Below are 12,226 nucleotides of genomic sequence, written 5' to 3'. Positions count from 1 at the left end.
ATCCTAATAAGGAAACAAGAACAGACAGAATACGGCAGACAGAGTGGGAGGGTCGTCACACTCACTCTGCGGTCCAACTCATCTCACACCATCTCAATTGGGTTGTGGTTGGGTGATTGTGGAGGCCAGGTCATCTGATGCAGCACTCCACCACTCTCCATCTTGGTCAAATAGCTTTTACACAGCCTGGAGGTGTGTTTGGGTTATTGTCCTGTTGAAAAACAAATTATAGTCTCAGTAAGCGCAAACCAGATGGGATGGCATGTCGCTGCAGAATGCTGTGGTAGCCATGCTGGTTAAGTGTGCCTTGAATTCTAAATAAATCACAGACAGTGTCACTTGCAAAGCACCCCCACACCATCACACCTCCTTCACCATGCTTTACGGTGAGAACCACACATGTACTCTGCATCTCACAAAGACAGCGGTTGGAACTAAAAATCTCAAATTTGGATTCATCAGACCAAATGTCAAATTTCCACCGGTCTAATGTCCATTGCTCGTGTTTCTTAGCCCAAGCAAGTCTCTTCACCTTTTGGTGTCCTTTAGTAGTGGTTTCTTTGCAGCAATTCGACCATGAAGGCCTGATTCACAGTCTTCTCTGAACAGTTGATGTTGAGATGTGTCTGTTCATTGAACTCTGTGAAGCATTTATTTGGCTGGTAACTCTAAGGAATTTATCCTCTGCAGCAGGTCTTCCATTCCTGTGGCAGTCCTCATCATAGCACTTGATGTATTTTGCAACTGCACTTGAAGAAACTTTAAAAGTTCTTGATATTTTCCATATTGACTGACCTTAATGTCTTAAAGTAATGATAGACTATAATTTTTCTTTGCTTATTTGAGCTGTTCTTGCCATAATTTGGACTTGGTCTTTTACCAAATAGGGCCATCTTCTGTATACCACCCCTACCTTGTCACAACACAACTGATTGGCTCAAATGCTTTAAGAAGGAAAGACATTTAACAAGGCACACCTGTTAATTGAAATGCATTCCAGGTGACTAACTCATGAAGCTGGTTGAGAGAATGCCAAGAGTGTGCAAAGCTGTCATCAAGGCAAAGGGTGGCTACTTTGAAGAATCTAAATCAATCGATTTGATTTGTTTATCACTTTTTTGGTTACAACATGATTCCATATGTGTTATTTCATAGTTTTGATGTGTTCACTATTATTCTATAATGTAGAAAATATTACAAATAGAGAAAAACCCTGGAATGAGGTGTGTAGGTGAGTCCAAACTTTGGTTCTGTACTTTACACCCTTTCTGCCTCACCCTATGAAGAACCATCAACATATCTATTATCAGGTCTTGGTGTGCCTTTAACTTCCCTTCTTTCAGTGCAACCAGGCTGGCAGCAGTCTGAACACAAAATTACTATTTTAGGCCCCAATTCCACACTAGTGCTAGCATTTCAGCAGAGAAGACTGAAACTCCATCAGACAGCCACCTCCCCTAGTATATCCGAAACAAACCCTGCTCTCCCACTGCCTGGATCCTTTGATCCATCTGTGAAGATACCCAAGTAAGGATCCCAGCCCCACCGCAGATGGGCCACAACTTCACGGAGACCAAATGCATTCCAGGTGACTACCTCATGAAGCTGGTTGAGAGAATGCCTAGAGTGTGCAAAGCTGTCATCAAGGCAAAGGGTGGTTACTTTGTAGAATCTCAAATATATTTGGATTTGTTAAAACTTTTTTTGGTTACTACATGATTCCATATGTATTATTTCATAGTTTTGATGTCTATTATTCTACTTCTTAGAAATTAGTAAAATAAAGAAAAACCCTTGAATGAGTAGGTGTGTCCAAACTTTTGACTGGTACAGTACACACACACGCACACACACACAAATACAGAGAGAGACACACATACAGTTTTCTGTCGACAGGTTGGCATTTCACTGACATTTTCATTGGATAATGACGTGGAATCGCATCTGCCCTTTAAATATTTGAATCCCAGCTGCGATAGATGATGGTTATTTTAGCTTTCAGTGAAGTGCAACACTCGCTACTAGGGAATTCCTGCCAGAGTCGATCAGAGGTAGTGGTGTGTCCGTGTGTGAGAGTGTTCAGGAGAATGGACGAGGCTGAAGTGGAGACAGGTCAGCAGTAGGCTTTATTCACTGCATGGGAAAGATCTTGCAGCAGGGGACATAGCTTCCAAAACAAACAACATAACTCACCCACCCCACCGCATCCAATGTACAGAACAGAAACAATTTGACCTGACTGCTTCTACGTGTCCTATATGGCCTTCACAAATACCGCTGTTGTCTGTGTTATCGTGTGTTTGTGTGTGTCTGTGTGTGTGTCTGTGTGTGTCTGTGTGTGTGTGCGTGTGTGTGTGTGTGTGTGTGTGTGTCTGTCTGTGTGTGTGTGTGTGTGTGTGTGTGTGTGTGTGTCTATCTCGTTAGAAAAATATATAATTTCAGTCTACCAGTGTGAGCACTTATAAGGACAGGAGAGTTCCACACAGTCAAGTCAAGGCACAAACTTGAAGCGGCACAGCAGAGTACAACAGTGAACAGAACAGTATGACAACACAGAGAAAAGCACTGTACAGGACTACTGATGGTAGAGAAACCACCTGACTTCATAGAGAGGGGGGGAGCGAGAAAAACCAAGAGAGAGACATTAAAAACATAATTTAAACCTTAAAAATGTACCAACACGTAAAACAGACTGACCAAGGTCCATCCACAGGGTCAGTGTTTCAGACTAACCAAGGTCCATCCACAGGGTCAGTGTTTCAGACTAACCAAGGTCCATCCACAGGGTCAGTGTTTCAGACTAACCAAGGTCCATCCACAGGGTCAGTGTTTCAGACTAACCAAGGTCAATCCACAGGGCCAGTGTAACAGACTAACCAAGGTCAATCCACAGGGTCAGTGTTTCAGACTAACCAAGGTCCATCCACAGGGTCAGTGTTTCAGACTAACCAAGGTCAATCCACAGGGCCAGTGTAACAGACTAACCAAGGTCAATCCACAGGGCCAGTGTTTCAGACTAACCAAGGTCCATCCACAGGGCCAGTGTAACAGACTAACCAAGGTCAATCCACAGGGCCAGTGTTTCAGACTAACCAAGGTCCATCCACAGGGTCAGTGTTTCAGACTAACCAAGGTCAATCCACAGGGCCAGTGTAACAGACTAACCAAGGTCAATCCACAGGGTCAGTGTTTCAGACTAACCAAGGTCCATCCACAGGGTCAGTGTTTCAGACTAACCAAGGTCAATCCACAGGGCCAGTGTAACAGACTAACCAAGGTCAATCCACAGGGCCAGTGTTTCAGACTAACCAAGGTCCATCCACAGGGCCAGTGTAACAGACTAACCAAGGTCAATCCACAGGGCCAGTGTTTCAGACTAACCAAGGTCCATCCACAGGGTCAGTGTTTCAGACTAACCAAGGTCAATCCACAGGGCCAGTGTAACAGACTAACCAAGGTCCATCCACAGGGCCAGTGTTTCAGACTAACCAAGGTCCATCCACAGGGCCAGTGTTTCAGACTAACCAAGGTCCATCCACAGGGCCAGTGTTTCAGACTAACCAAGGACCATCCACAGGGCCAGTGTAACAGACTAACCAAGGTCCATCCACAGGGCCAGTGTAACAGACAAACCAAGGTCCATCCACAGGGTCAGTGTTTCAGACTAACCAAGGTCAATCCACAGGGCCAGTGTAACAGACTAACCAAGGTCCATCCACAGGGCCAGTGTTTCAGACTAACCAAGGTCCATCCACAGGGCCAGTGTAACAGACTAACCAAGGTCCATCCACAGGGCCAGTGTAACAGACTAACCAAGGTCCATCCACAGGGCCAGTGTAACAGACTAACCAAGGTCCATCCACAGGGCCAGTGTTTCAGACTAACCAAGGTCCATCCACAGGGCCAGTGTAACAGACTAACCAAGGTCCATCCATAGGGCCAGTGTAACAGACTAACCAAGGTCCATCCATAGGGCCAGTGTAATAGGAACACAGTGTTTTAGTACAAAGTATTTAAGCTACTCGTTGCATCATATCGTACTGTGTGTGTTATCATCGTTATCCAGTGTGTTAAATGGCTAATGAACTGCTTCCGATGTTATTAAACTGTACCCCGACATTTCAAATGCTCTGAGACTGGTTTATTTCACATGTGATGCATATTATTTGTTTCTCCATGTTTCTTTCAGAAAACAATGCATATATTTAGTGTAAAAATCCTCTGAAAATATTAGACTGCCATCCACACACCTTCAAGGTTATCTTCCTAGCAACTGGGAGCGTCTTACTTTTGTCATTATAAAAGCCTCCATTTTCTAAATAGCATACTTGCCCTCCTATTCACCAGGAAAGCTTGTCAAAGAAGATTTCATGAAGAAATCACTGTGAAAAACACATCTACTCAAGTATGTGGGTGTGGTGAAAATGTCTTGTTCCTGTACATAACATTAGACACTTTAACCTTGTTTGTCCACTTCAGAAGGTGTGTTTTCTCCCTACTCGTCTGGTCACCTCATTTTCTATGTAAAAATCAATCAAATGATCACAGTGCTCTTTTCTTTAGCCTCCTCTCTTTTCTCCCCTGAGAGAGCTGCATGTGTTATGTTCTGGTAAATAAGTGCTTTCAAATCCAGCATGTAGTTAATAGTCAGAGCACATGTAGCACTGCATAGTGAAGGCTGTTTTACAGACCGAAAATTATAAATGTTACCAAAAAATGCAATCTGTAGTTTCATTTCTGACCAAAAATTCAAGAAAAGGAAAACAAGTTTTGAGTGTATGTATGTTTGTGCCGTCAGACGGGACTGAAAGTAGACTGCACCTTTACTGGGTTGACTTCCTACTGTATGCTTGGTTGTGCCGTCACACGGGACTGAAAGTAGATTGCACCTTTACTGGGTTGACTTCCTACTGTATGCTTGGTTGTGCCGTCACACGGGACTGAAAGTAGACTGCACCTTTACTGGGTTGACTTCCTACTGTATGCTTGGTTGTGCCGTCACACGGGACTGAAAGTAGACTGCACCTTTACTGGGTTGACTTCCTACTGTATGCTTGGTTGTGCCGTCACACGGGACTGAAAGTAGATTGCACCTTTACTGGGTTGACTTCCTACTGTATGCTTGGTTGTGCCGTCACACGGGACTGAAAGTAGATTGCACCTTTACTGGGTTGACTTCCTACTGTATGCTTGGTTGTGCCGTCACACGGGACTGAAAGTAGACTGCACCTTTACTGGGTTGACTTCCTACTGTTTGCTTGGTTGTGCCGTCACACGGGACTGAAAGTAGACTGCACCTTTACTGGGTTGACTTCCTACTGTATGCTTGGTTGTGCCGTCACACGGGACTGAAAGTAGACTGCACCTTTACTGGGTTGACTTCCTACTGTATGCTTGGTTGTGCCGTCACACGGGACTGAAAGTAGACTGCACCTTTACTGGGTTGACTTCCTACTGTATGCTTGGTTGTGCCGTCACACGGGACTGAAAGTAGACTGCACCTTTACTGGGTTGACTTCCTACTGTATGCTTGGTTGTGCCGTCACACGGGACTGAAAGTAGACTGCACCTTTACTGGGTTGACATCCTACTGTATGCTTGGTTGTGCCGTCACACGGGACTGAAAGTAGACTGCACCTTTACTGGGTTGACTTCCTACTGTATGCTTGGTTGTGCCGTCACACGGGACTGAAAGTAGACTGCACCTTTACTGGGTTGACTTCCTACTGTATGCTTGGTTGTGCCGTCACACGGGACTGAAAGTAGATTGCACCTTTACTGGGTTGACTTCCTACTGTATGCTTGGTTGTGCCGTCACACGGGACTGAAAGTAGACTGCACCTTTACTGGGTTGACTTCCTACTGTATGCTTGGTTGTGCCGTCACACGGGACTGAAAGTAGATTGCACCTTTACTGGGTTGACTTCCTACTGTATGCTTGGTTGTGCCGTCACACGGGACTGAAAGTAGACTGCACCTTTACTGGGTTGACTTCCTACTGCATGCTTGGTTGTGCCGTCACACGGGACTGAAAGTAGATTGCACCTTTACTGGGTTGACATCCTACTGTATGCTTGGTTGTGCCGTCACACGGGACTGAAAGTAGACTGCACCTTTACTGGGTTGACTTCCTACTGTATGCTTGGTTGTGCCGTCACACGGGACTGAAAGTAGACTGCACCTTTACTGGGTTGACTTCCTACTGTATGCTTGGTTGTGCCGTCACACGGGACTGAAAGTAGACTGCACCTTTACTGGGTTGACTTCCTACTGTATGCTTGGTTGTGCCGTCACACGGGACTGAAAGTAGACTGCACCTTTACTGGGTTGACTTCCTACTGTATGCTTGGTTGTCCGTCACACGGGACTGAAAGTAGACTGCACCTTTACTGGGTTGACTTCCTACTGTATGCTTGGTTGTGCCGTCACACGGGACTGAAAGTAGACTGCACCTTTACTGGGTTGACTTCCTACTGTATGCTTGGTTGTGCCGTCACACGGGACTGAAAGTAGATTGCACCTTTACTGGGTTGACTTCCTACTGTATGCTTGGTTGTGCCGTCACACGGGACTGAAAGTAGATTGCACCTTTACTGGGTTGACTTCCTACTGTATGCTTGGTTGTGCCGTCACACGGGACTGAAAGTAGACTGCACCTTTACTGGGTTGACTTCCTACTGTATGCTTGGTTGTGCCGTCACACGGGACTGAAAGTAGATTGCACCTTTACTGGGTTGACTTCCTACTGTATGCTTGGTTGTGCCGTCACACGGGACTGAAAGTAGACTGCACCTTTACTGGGTTGACTTCCTACTGCATGCTTGGTTGTGCCGTCACACGGGACTGAAAGTAGATTGCACCTTTACTGGGTTGACATCCTACTGTATGCTTGGTTGTGCCGTCACACGGGACTGAAAGTAGACTGCACCTTTACTGGGTTGACTTCCTACTGTATGCTTGGTTGTGCCGTCACACGGGACTGAAAGTAGACTGCACCTTTACTGGGTTGACTTCCTACTGTATGCTTGGTTGTGCCGTCACACGGGACTGAAAGTAGACTGCACCTTTACTGGGTTGACTTCCTACTGTATGCTTGGTTGTGCCGTCACACGGGACTGAAAGTAGACTGCACCTTTACTGGGTTGACTTCCTACTGTATGCTTGGTTGTCCGTCACACGGGACTGAAAGTAGACTGCACCTTTACTGGGTTGACTTCCTACTGTATGCTTGGTTGTGCCGTCACACGGGACTGAAAGTAGACTGCACCTTTACTGGGTTGACTTCCTACTGTATGCTTGGTTGTGCCGTCACACGGGACTGAAAGTAGATTGCACCTTTACTGGGTTGACTTCCTACTGTATGCTTGGTTGTGCCGTCACACGGGACTGAAAGTAGATTGCACCTTTACTGGGTTGACTTCCTACTGTATGCTTGGTTGTGCCGTCACACGGGACTGAAAGTAGACTGCACCTTTACTGGGTTGACTTCCTACTGTATGCTTGGTTGTGCCGTCACACAGGACTGAAAGTAGACTGCACCTTTACTGGGTTGACTTCCTACTGTATGCTTGGTTGTGCCGTCACACGGGACTGAAAGTAGACTGCACCTTTACTGGGTTGACTTCCTACTGTATGCTTGGTTGTGTTCCTGAGTATGAAGCATACAGTTAAATCTGGGATTTAGTTCATGGATTGAACCCAGACAGTTCACTTTCTAAGTGTACTTTACTGTTATCATTATTATTATTATTATAACATTGCCTCGTTATATTTCTCGTCAATAGTGCATTTGATATATTAAAGTATTTCCTCTGTAATTCATTCATTCTAATAATTACAATAATTTCTCTCTAAAAATACATTTATATTTGAAGAAGTGTACTGCTCTCTTGGTCTGGGTGTTCAGATCTTTGGTGTGCTCCACTGTTCTCTAAATGCAGGCTAACTTCTGCCAGGGCCTCAGAACGGCTATGACTGGTCTCAGTGAAGTACAACTGCTATTCTTGCATTCGTCAAACTTTTCACAGAGCCCTAAAACCTGACTGTTAAAAATCGAAGCGTCTTTCACAGAGTGGTTGGTCATTAATTCTACATCCAACAACAAGAGAGTTCGCAGGCATTATTATCTAACAAGATTGGACCGAAGAACAGGTGAGTATATTGACCTTTCAGTGACTCAGTCCACACAACAACAGTTGCAGTTCTATGGAGAATCTATTGTTATTGTTCAAGACACTTTGCAAGTTTATGTTTTTTTTCCATCTTGTCAGATTTTCTGGGAATCCATCTTGTATCCCGACCTCGGCTCTGCTCTGAAAGAAAACCTCACAGTCAAATGCTGCATCTCTGATTCCCTGCAGAGAGAATGTAGTCAGAACATGGTCCCTGCCATATCAGCAGTGAATTGAGGTGGCAGCAGTGTCTGTCCAGCAGTGTCACTGTCATTTGGCAGGCAAGGGGGAGGGGGGATAGACACAGAGGACTCATGTCCCAGGCCGGTGCACTCTCAAAAACACATCATTATGTTAGTATATTAAGTAGGTATATTCAAAGGTCCATCCATGAGTTAACATCCTCATTTTAGCCTGGAGTAATTCCTGTGTGTGTGTGTGTGTGTGTGTGTGTGTGTGTGTGTGTGTGTGTGTGTGTGTGTGTGTGTGTGTGTGTGTGTGTGTGTGTGTGTGTGTGTGTGTGTGTGTGTGTGTGTGAGAGTGTGTGTGTGTGTGTGTGTGAGTGAGTATGTGTGCTAACTGGTCACACCATGTTGCCCTGTGTGCCAGTGGTTTCAGGCAGTAAAGGCACAGCCACTTCACTCTGCTCCACACTCTCTGTCTCCACCTCTGTCTCTACCACTGTCTCTCCCGGAGCACTCCCGTTGGCTACTGCCTCCATCTTCTTAGCCAGGTAGTCATCTAACTGGCTGCTCTTCTCCAGCCCTCCTTCCTCTAGCTCCTCCTCCAGATGTACGTAGGGGCTGTGTTTCAGGTGGTTGGGCAGGCAGGGCACCAGATGCACTTGTCCGTTGTCACCCAGCACGTTCACGCACGTGTAGAAGTCCTGGGTGGATGATGGGGGTGGGGCCTGCTGGTCCGTAGGCGGGACGGGGGTGGGATCCACCATCATGCTGTAGTCAGTGCCCGGGAAGGCCAGAAGCTCCGGCTGGTCGGGGTTTGCTGTTGGCCATTCCCACGGGGTCGGGAAGGCTTCCACTGGAGCCTGGCAGTAAGGGGCGGGGACTGGTGTATAAGGGGCGTGGCTGGAGGTTGTCTGGACCAGTAGTTGGCTGTGGATGGCCATATCATAATCCTCCTTCCAGACTGCTAGGGCCCCCGGGGGAGCCTGGAGAGACTGGTTGTCATCCATGCTGACAGAGTCCCAGGCCTCCTCCTCGCTGTAGCTTGGGGGCTTATAGCCATGGAAGGAGATGAAATGACGGTTGATCTCATCAAAGCCCCCTTTCTGAGAGAGAAGGGAGGAGGAGAAAGATGAGAAGGAGGGAGGAGAAAAGGAGAAAGGAAGGTGAGGGGATAGAGAAGATGGGAAGAGGAGGGGTTAGAAAAGATACGAAGAGGAGGGGATAGAGAAGATAGGAAGGGGAGGGGATAGAGAAGATAGGAAGGGGAGGGGGTAGAGAAGATAGGAAGGGGAGGGGATAGAGAAGATAGGAAGGGGACAGAGAAGATAGGAAGGGGAGGGGTTAGAGAAGATAGGAAGGGGAGGGTTAGAGAAGATAGGAAGGGGACAGAGAAGATAGGAAGGGGAGGGGATAGAGAAAATAGGAAGGGGACAAAGAAGATAGGAAGGGGAGGGGATAGAGAAGATAGGCAGGGGACAGAGAAGATAGGAAGGGGAGGGGATAGAGAAGATAGGCAGGGGACAGAGAAGATAGGAAGGGGAGGGGATAGAGAAGATAGGAAGGGGACAGAGAAGATAGGAAGGGGAGGGGTTAGAGAAGATAGGAAGGGGAGGTGATAGAGAAAATAGGAAGGGGATAGAGAAGATAGGACGGGGAGGGGATAGAGAAGATAGGAAGGGGACAGAGAAGATAGGAAGGGGAGGGGATAGAGAAGATAGGAAGGGGACAGAGAAGATAGGAAGGGGAGGGGTTAGAGAAGATAGGAAGGGGAGGGTTAGAGAATATAGGAAGGGGGCAGAGAACATAGGAAGGGGAGTGATTAGAGAAGATAGGAAGGGGGCAGAGAAGTTAGGAAGGGGAGGGTTAGAGAAGATAGGAAGGGGACAGAGAAGATAGGAAGGGGACAGAGAAGTTAGGAAAGGGAGGGGTTATAAAAGATAGGAAGGGGAGGGGATAGAGAAGATAGGAAGGGGAGGGGATAGAGAAGATAGGAAGGGGAGGGGACAGAGAAGATAGGAAGGGGAGGGATTAGAGAAAATAGGAAGGGGACAGAGAAGATAGGAAGGGGAGGGGACAGAGAAGATAGGAAGGGGGCAGAGAAGTTAGGAAGGGGAGGGTTAGAGAAGATAGGAAGGGGACAGAGAAGATAGGAAGGGGACAGAGAAGTTAGGAAAGGGAGGGGTTATAAAAGATAGGAAGGGGAGGGGATAGAGAAGATAGGAAGGGGAGGGGATAGAGAAGATAGGAAGGGGAGGGGACAGAGAAGATAGGAAGGGGAGGGATTAGAGAAAATAGGAAGGGGACAGAGAAGATAGGAAGGGGAGGGGACAGAGAAGATAGGACAGGGATTAGAGAAGATAGGAAGGGGACAGAGAAGATAGGAAGGGGAGGGGTTAGAGAAGATAGGAAGGGGAGGGGTTAGAGAAGATAGGAAGAGGAGGAGTTAGAGAAGATAGGAAGGGGAGGGGATAGAGAAGGAGTGGATAGAGAAGATAGTAAGGGGAGGGGATAGAGAGGGAGTGGATAGAGAAGATAGGAAGGGGAGGGGATAGAGAAGGAGTGGATAGAGAAGATAGGAAGGGGAGGGGATAGAGAAGGAGTGGATAGAGAAGATAGTAAGGGGAGGGGATAGAGAAGGAGTGGATAGAGAAGATAGTAAGGGGAGGGGATAGAGAAGGAGTGGATAGAGAAGATAGTAAGGGGAGGGGATAGAGAAGGAGTGGATAGAGAAGATATGAAGGGGAGGGGATAAAGAAGATAGGAAGGGGAGGGCTTAGAAAAGATAGGAAGGGGAGGGGATAGAGAAGATAGGAAGGGGATAGAGAAGATAGGTAGGGGACAGAGAAGATAGGAAGGGGAGGGGTTAGAGAAGATAGGAAGGGGAGGGGATAGAGAAGATAGGAAGGGGAGGGGATAGAGAAGATAGGAAGGGGACAGAGAGATAGGAAGGGGAGGGGTTAGAGAAGATAGGAGGGGAGGGTTAGAGAAGATAGGAAGGGGACAGAGAAGATAGGAAGGGGAGTGATTAGAGAAGATAGGAAGGGGACAGAGAAGTTAGGAAGGGGAGGGTTAGAGAAGATAGGAAGGGGACAGAGAAGATAGGAAGGGGAGGGTTAGAGAAGATAGGAAGGGGACAGAGAAGTTAAGAAAGGGAGGGGTTAGAAAAGATAGGAAGGGGAGGGGATAGAGAAGATAGGAAGGGGAGGGGATAGAGAAGATAGGAAGGGGAGGGGATAGAGAAGATAGGAAGGGGAGGGGACAGAGAAGATAGGAAGGGGAGGGATTAGAGAAAATAGGAAGGGGACAGAGAAGATAGGAAGGGGAGGGGACAGAGAAGATAGGACGGGAAGGGATTAGAGAAGATAGGAAGGGGACAGAGAAGATAGGAAGGGGAGGGGTTAGAGAAGATAGGAAGGGGAGGGGTTAGAGAAGATAGGAAGAGGAGGGGTTAGAGAAGATAGGAAGGGGAGGGGTTAGAGAAGATAGGAAGAGGAGGGGTTAGAGAATATAGGAAGGGGAGGGGTCAGAGAAGATAGGAAGGGGATGGGATAGAGAAGATAGGAAGGGGAGGGGTTAGTGAAGATAGGAAGGGGAGGGGATAGAGAAGATAGGAAGGGGACAGAGAAAATAGGAAGGGGAGGGGATAGAGAGGATGGGAAGGGGAGAGTTAGAGAAGATAGGGGATAGAGAAGGAGTGGATAGAGAAGATAGGAAGGGGAGGGGATAAAGAAGATAGGAAGGGGGAGGGGTTAGAGAAGATAGGAAGGGGAGGGGATAGAGAAGATAGGGGATAGAGAAGATAGGGGATAGAGAATGAGTGGATAGAGAAGATAGGAAGGGGAGGGGATAAAGAAGATAGAGGATAGAGAA

At 47.1% G+C, this 12,226-nt stretch overlaps 1 protein-coding gene across 1 annotated transcript in view; it reads right to left on the bottom strand.

Annotated features, from left to right (window-relative positions):
• Positions 1-2,105: 2,105 nt before the first annotated feature.
• The window catches only part of LOC109875971 (prolactin receptor-like), a 59,149-nt gene continuing 49,028 nt past the window's right edge, over positions 2,106-12,226 (bottom strand). Inside the window, exon 9 of the mRNA XM_031823950.1 lies at positions 2,106-9,459. Within this exon, the coding sequence (XP_031679810.1) occupies positions 8,755-9,459 (705 nt within the window). The 3' untranslated portion in view covers positions 2,106-8,754. The remainder of the gene's footprint in view (positions 9,460-12,226) is intronic.

Source organism: Oncorhynchus kisutch, linkage group LG5 (assembly GCF_002021735.2).
Source record: "Oncorhynchus kisutch isolate 150728-3 linkage group LG5, Okis_V2, whole genome shotgun sequence".
In the NCBI taxonomy this organism is placed as follows: domain Eukaryota; kingdom Metazoa; phylum Chordata; class Actinopteri; order Salmoniformes; family Salmonidae; genus Oncorhynchus; species Oncorhynchus kisutch.
This window is presented reverse-complemented; position numbering and strand designations above follow the sequence as displayed.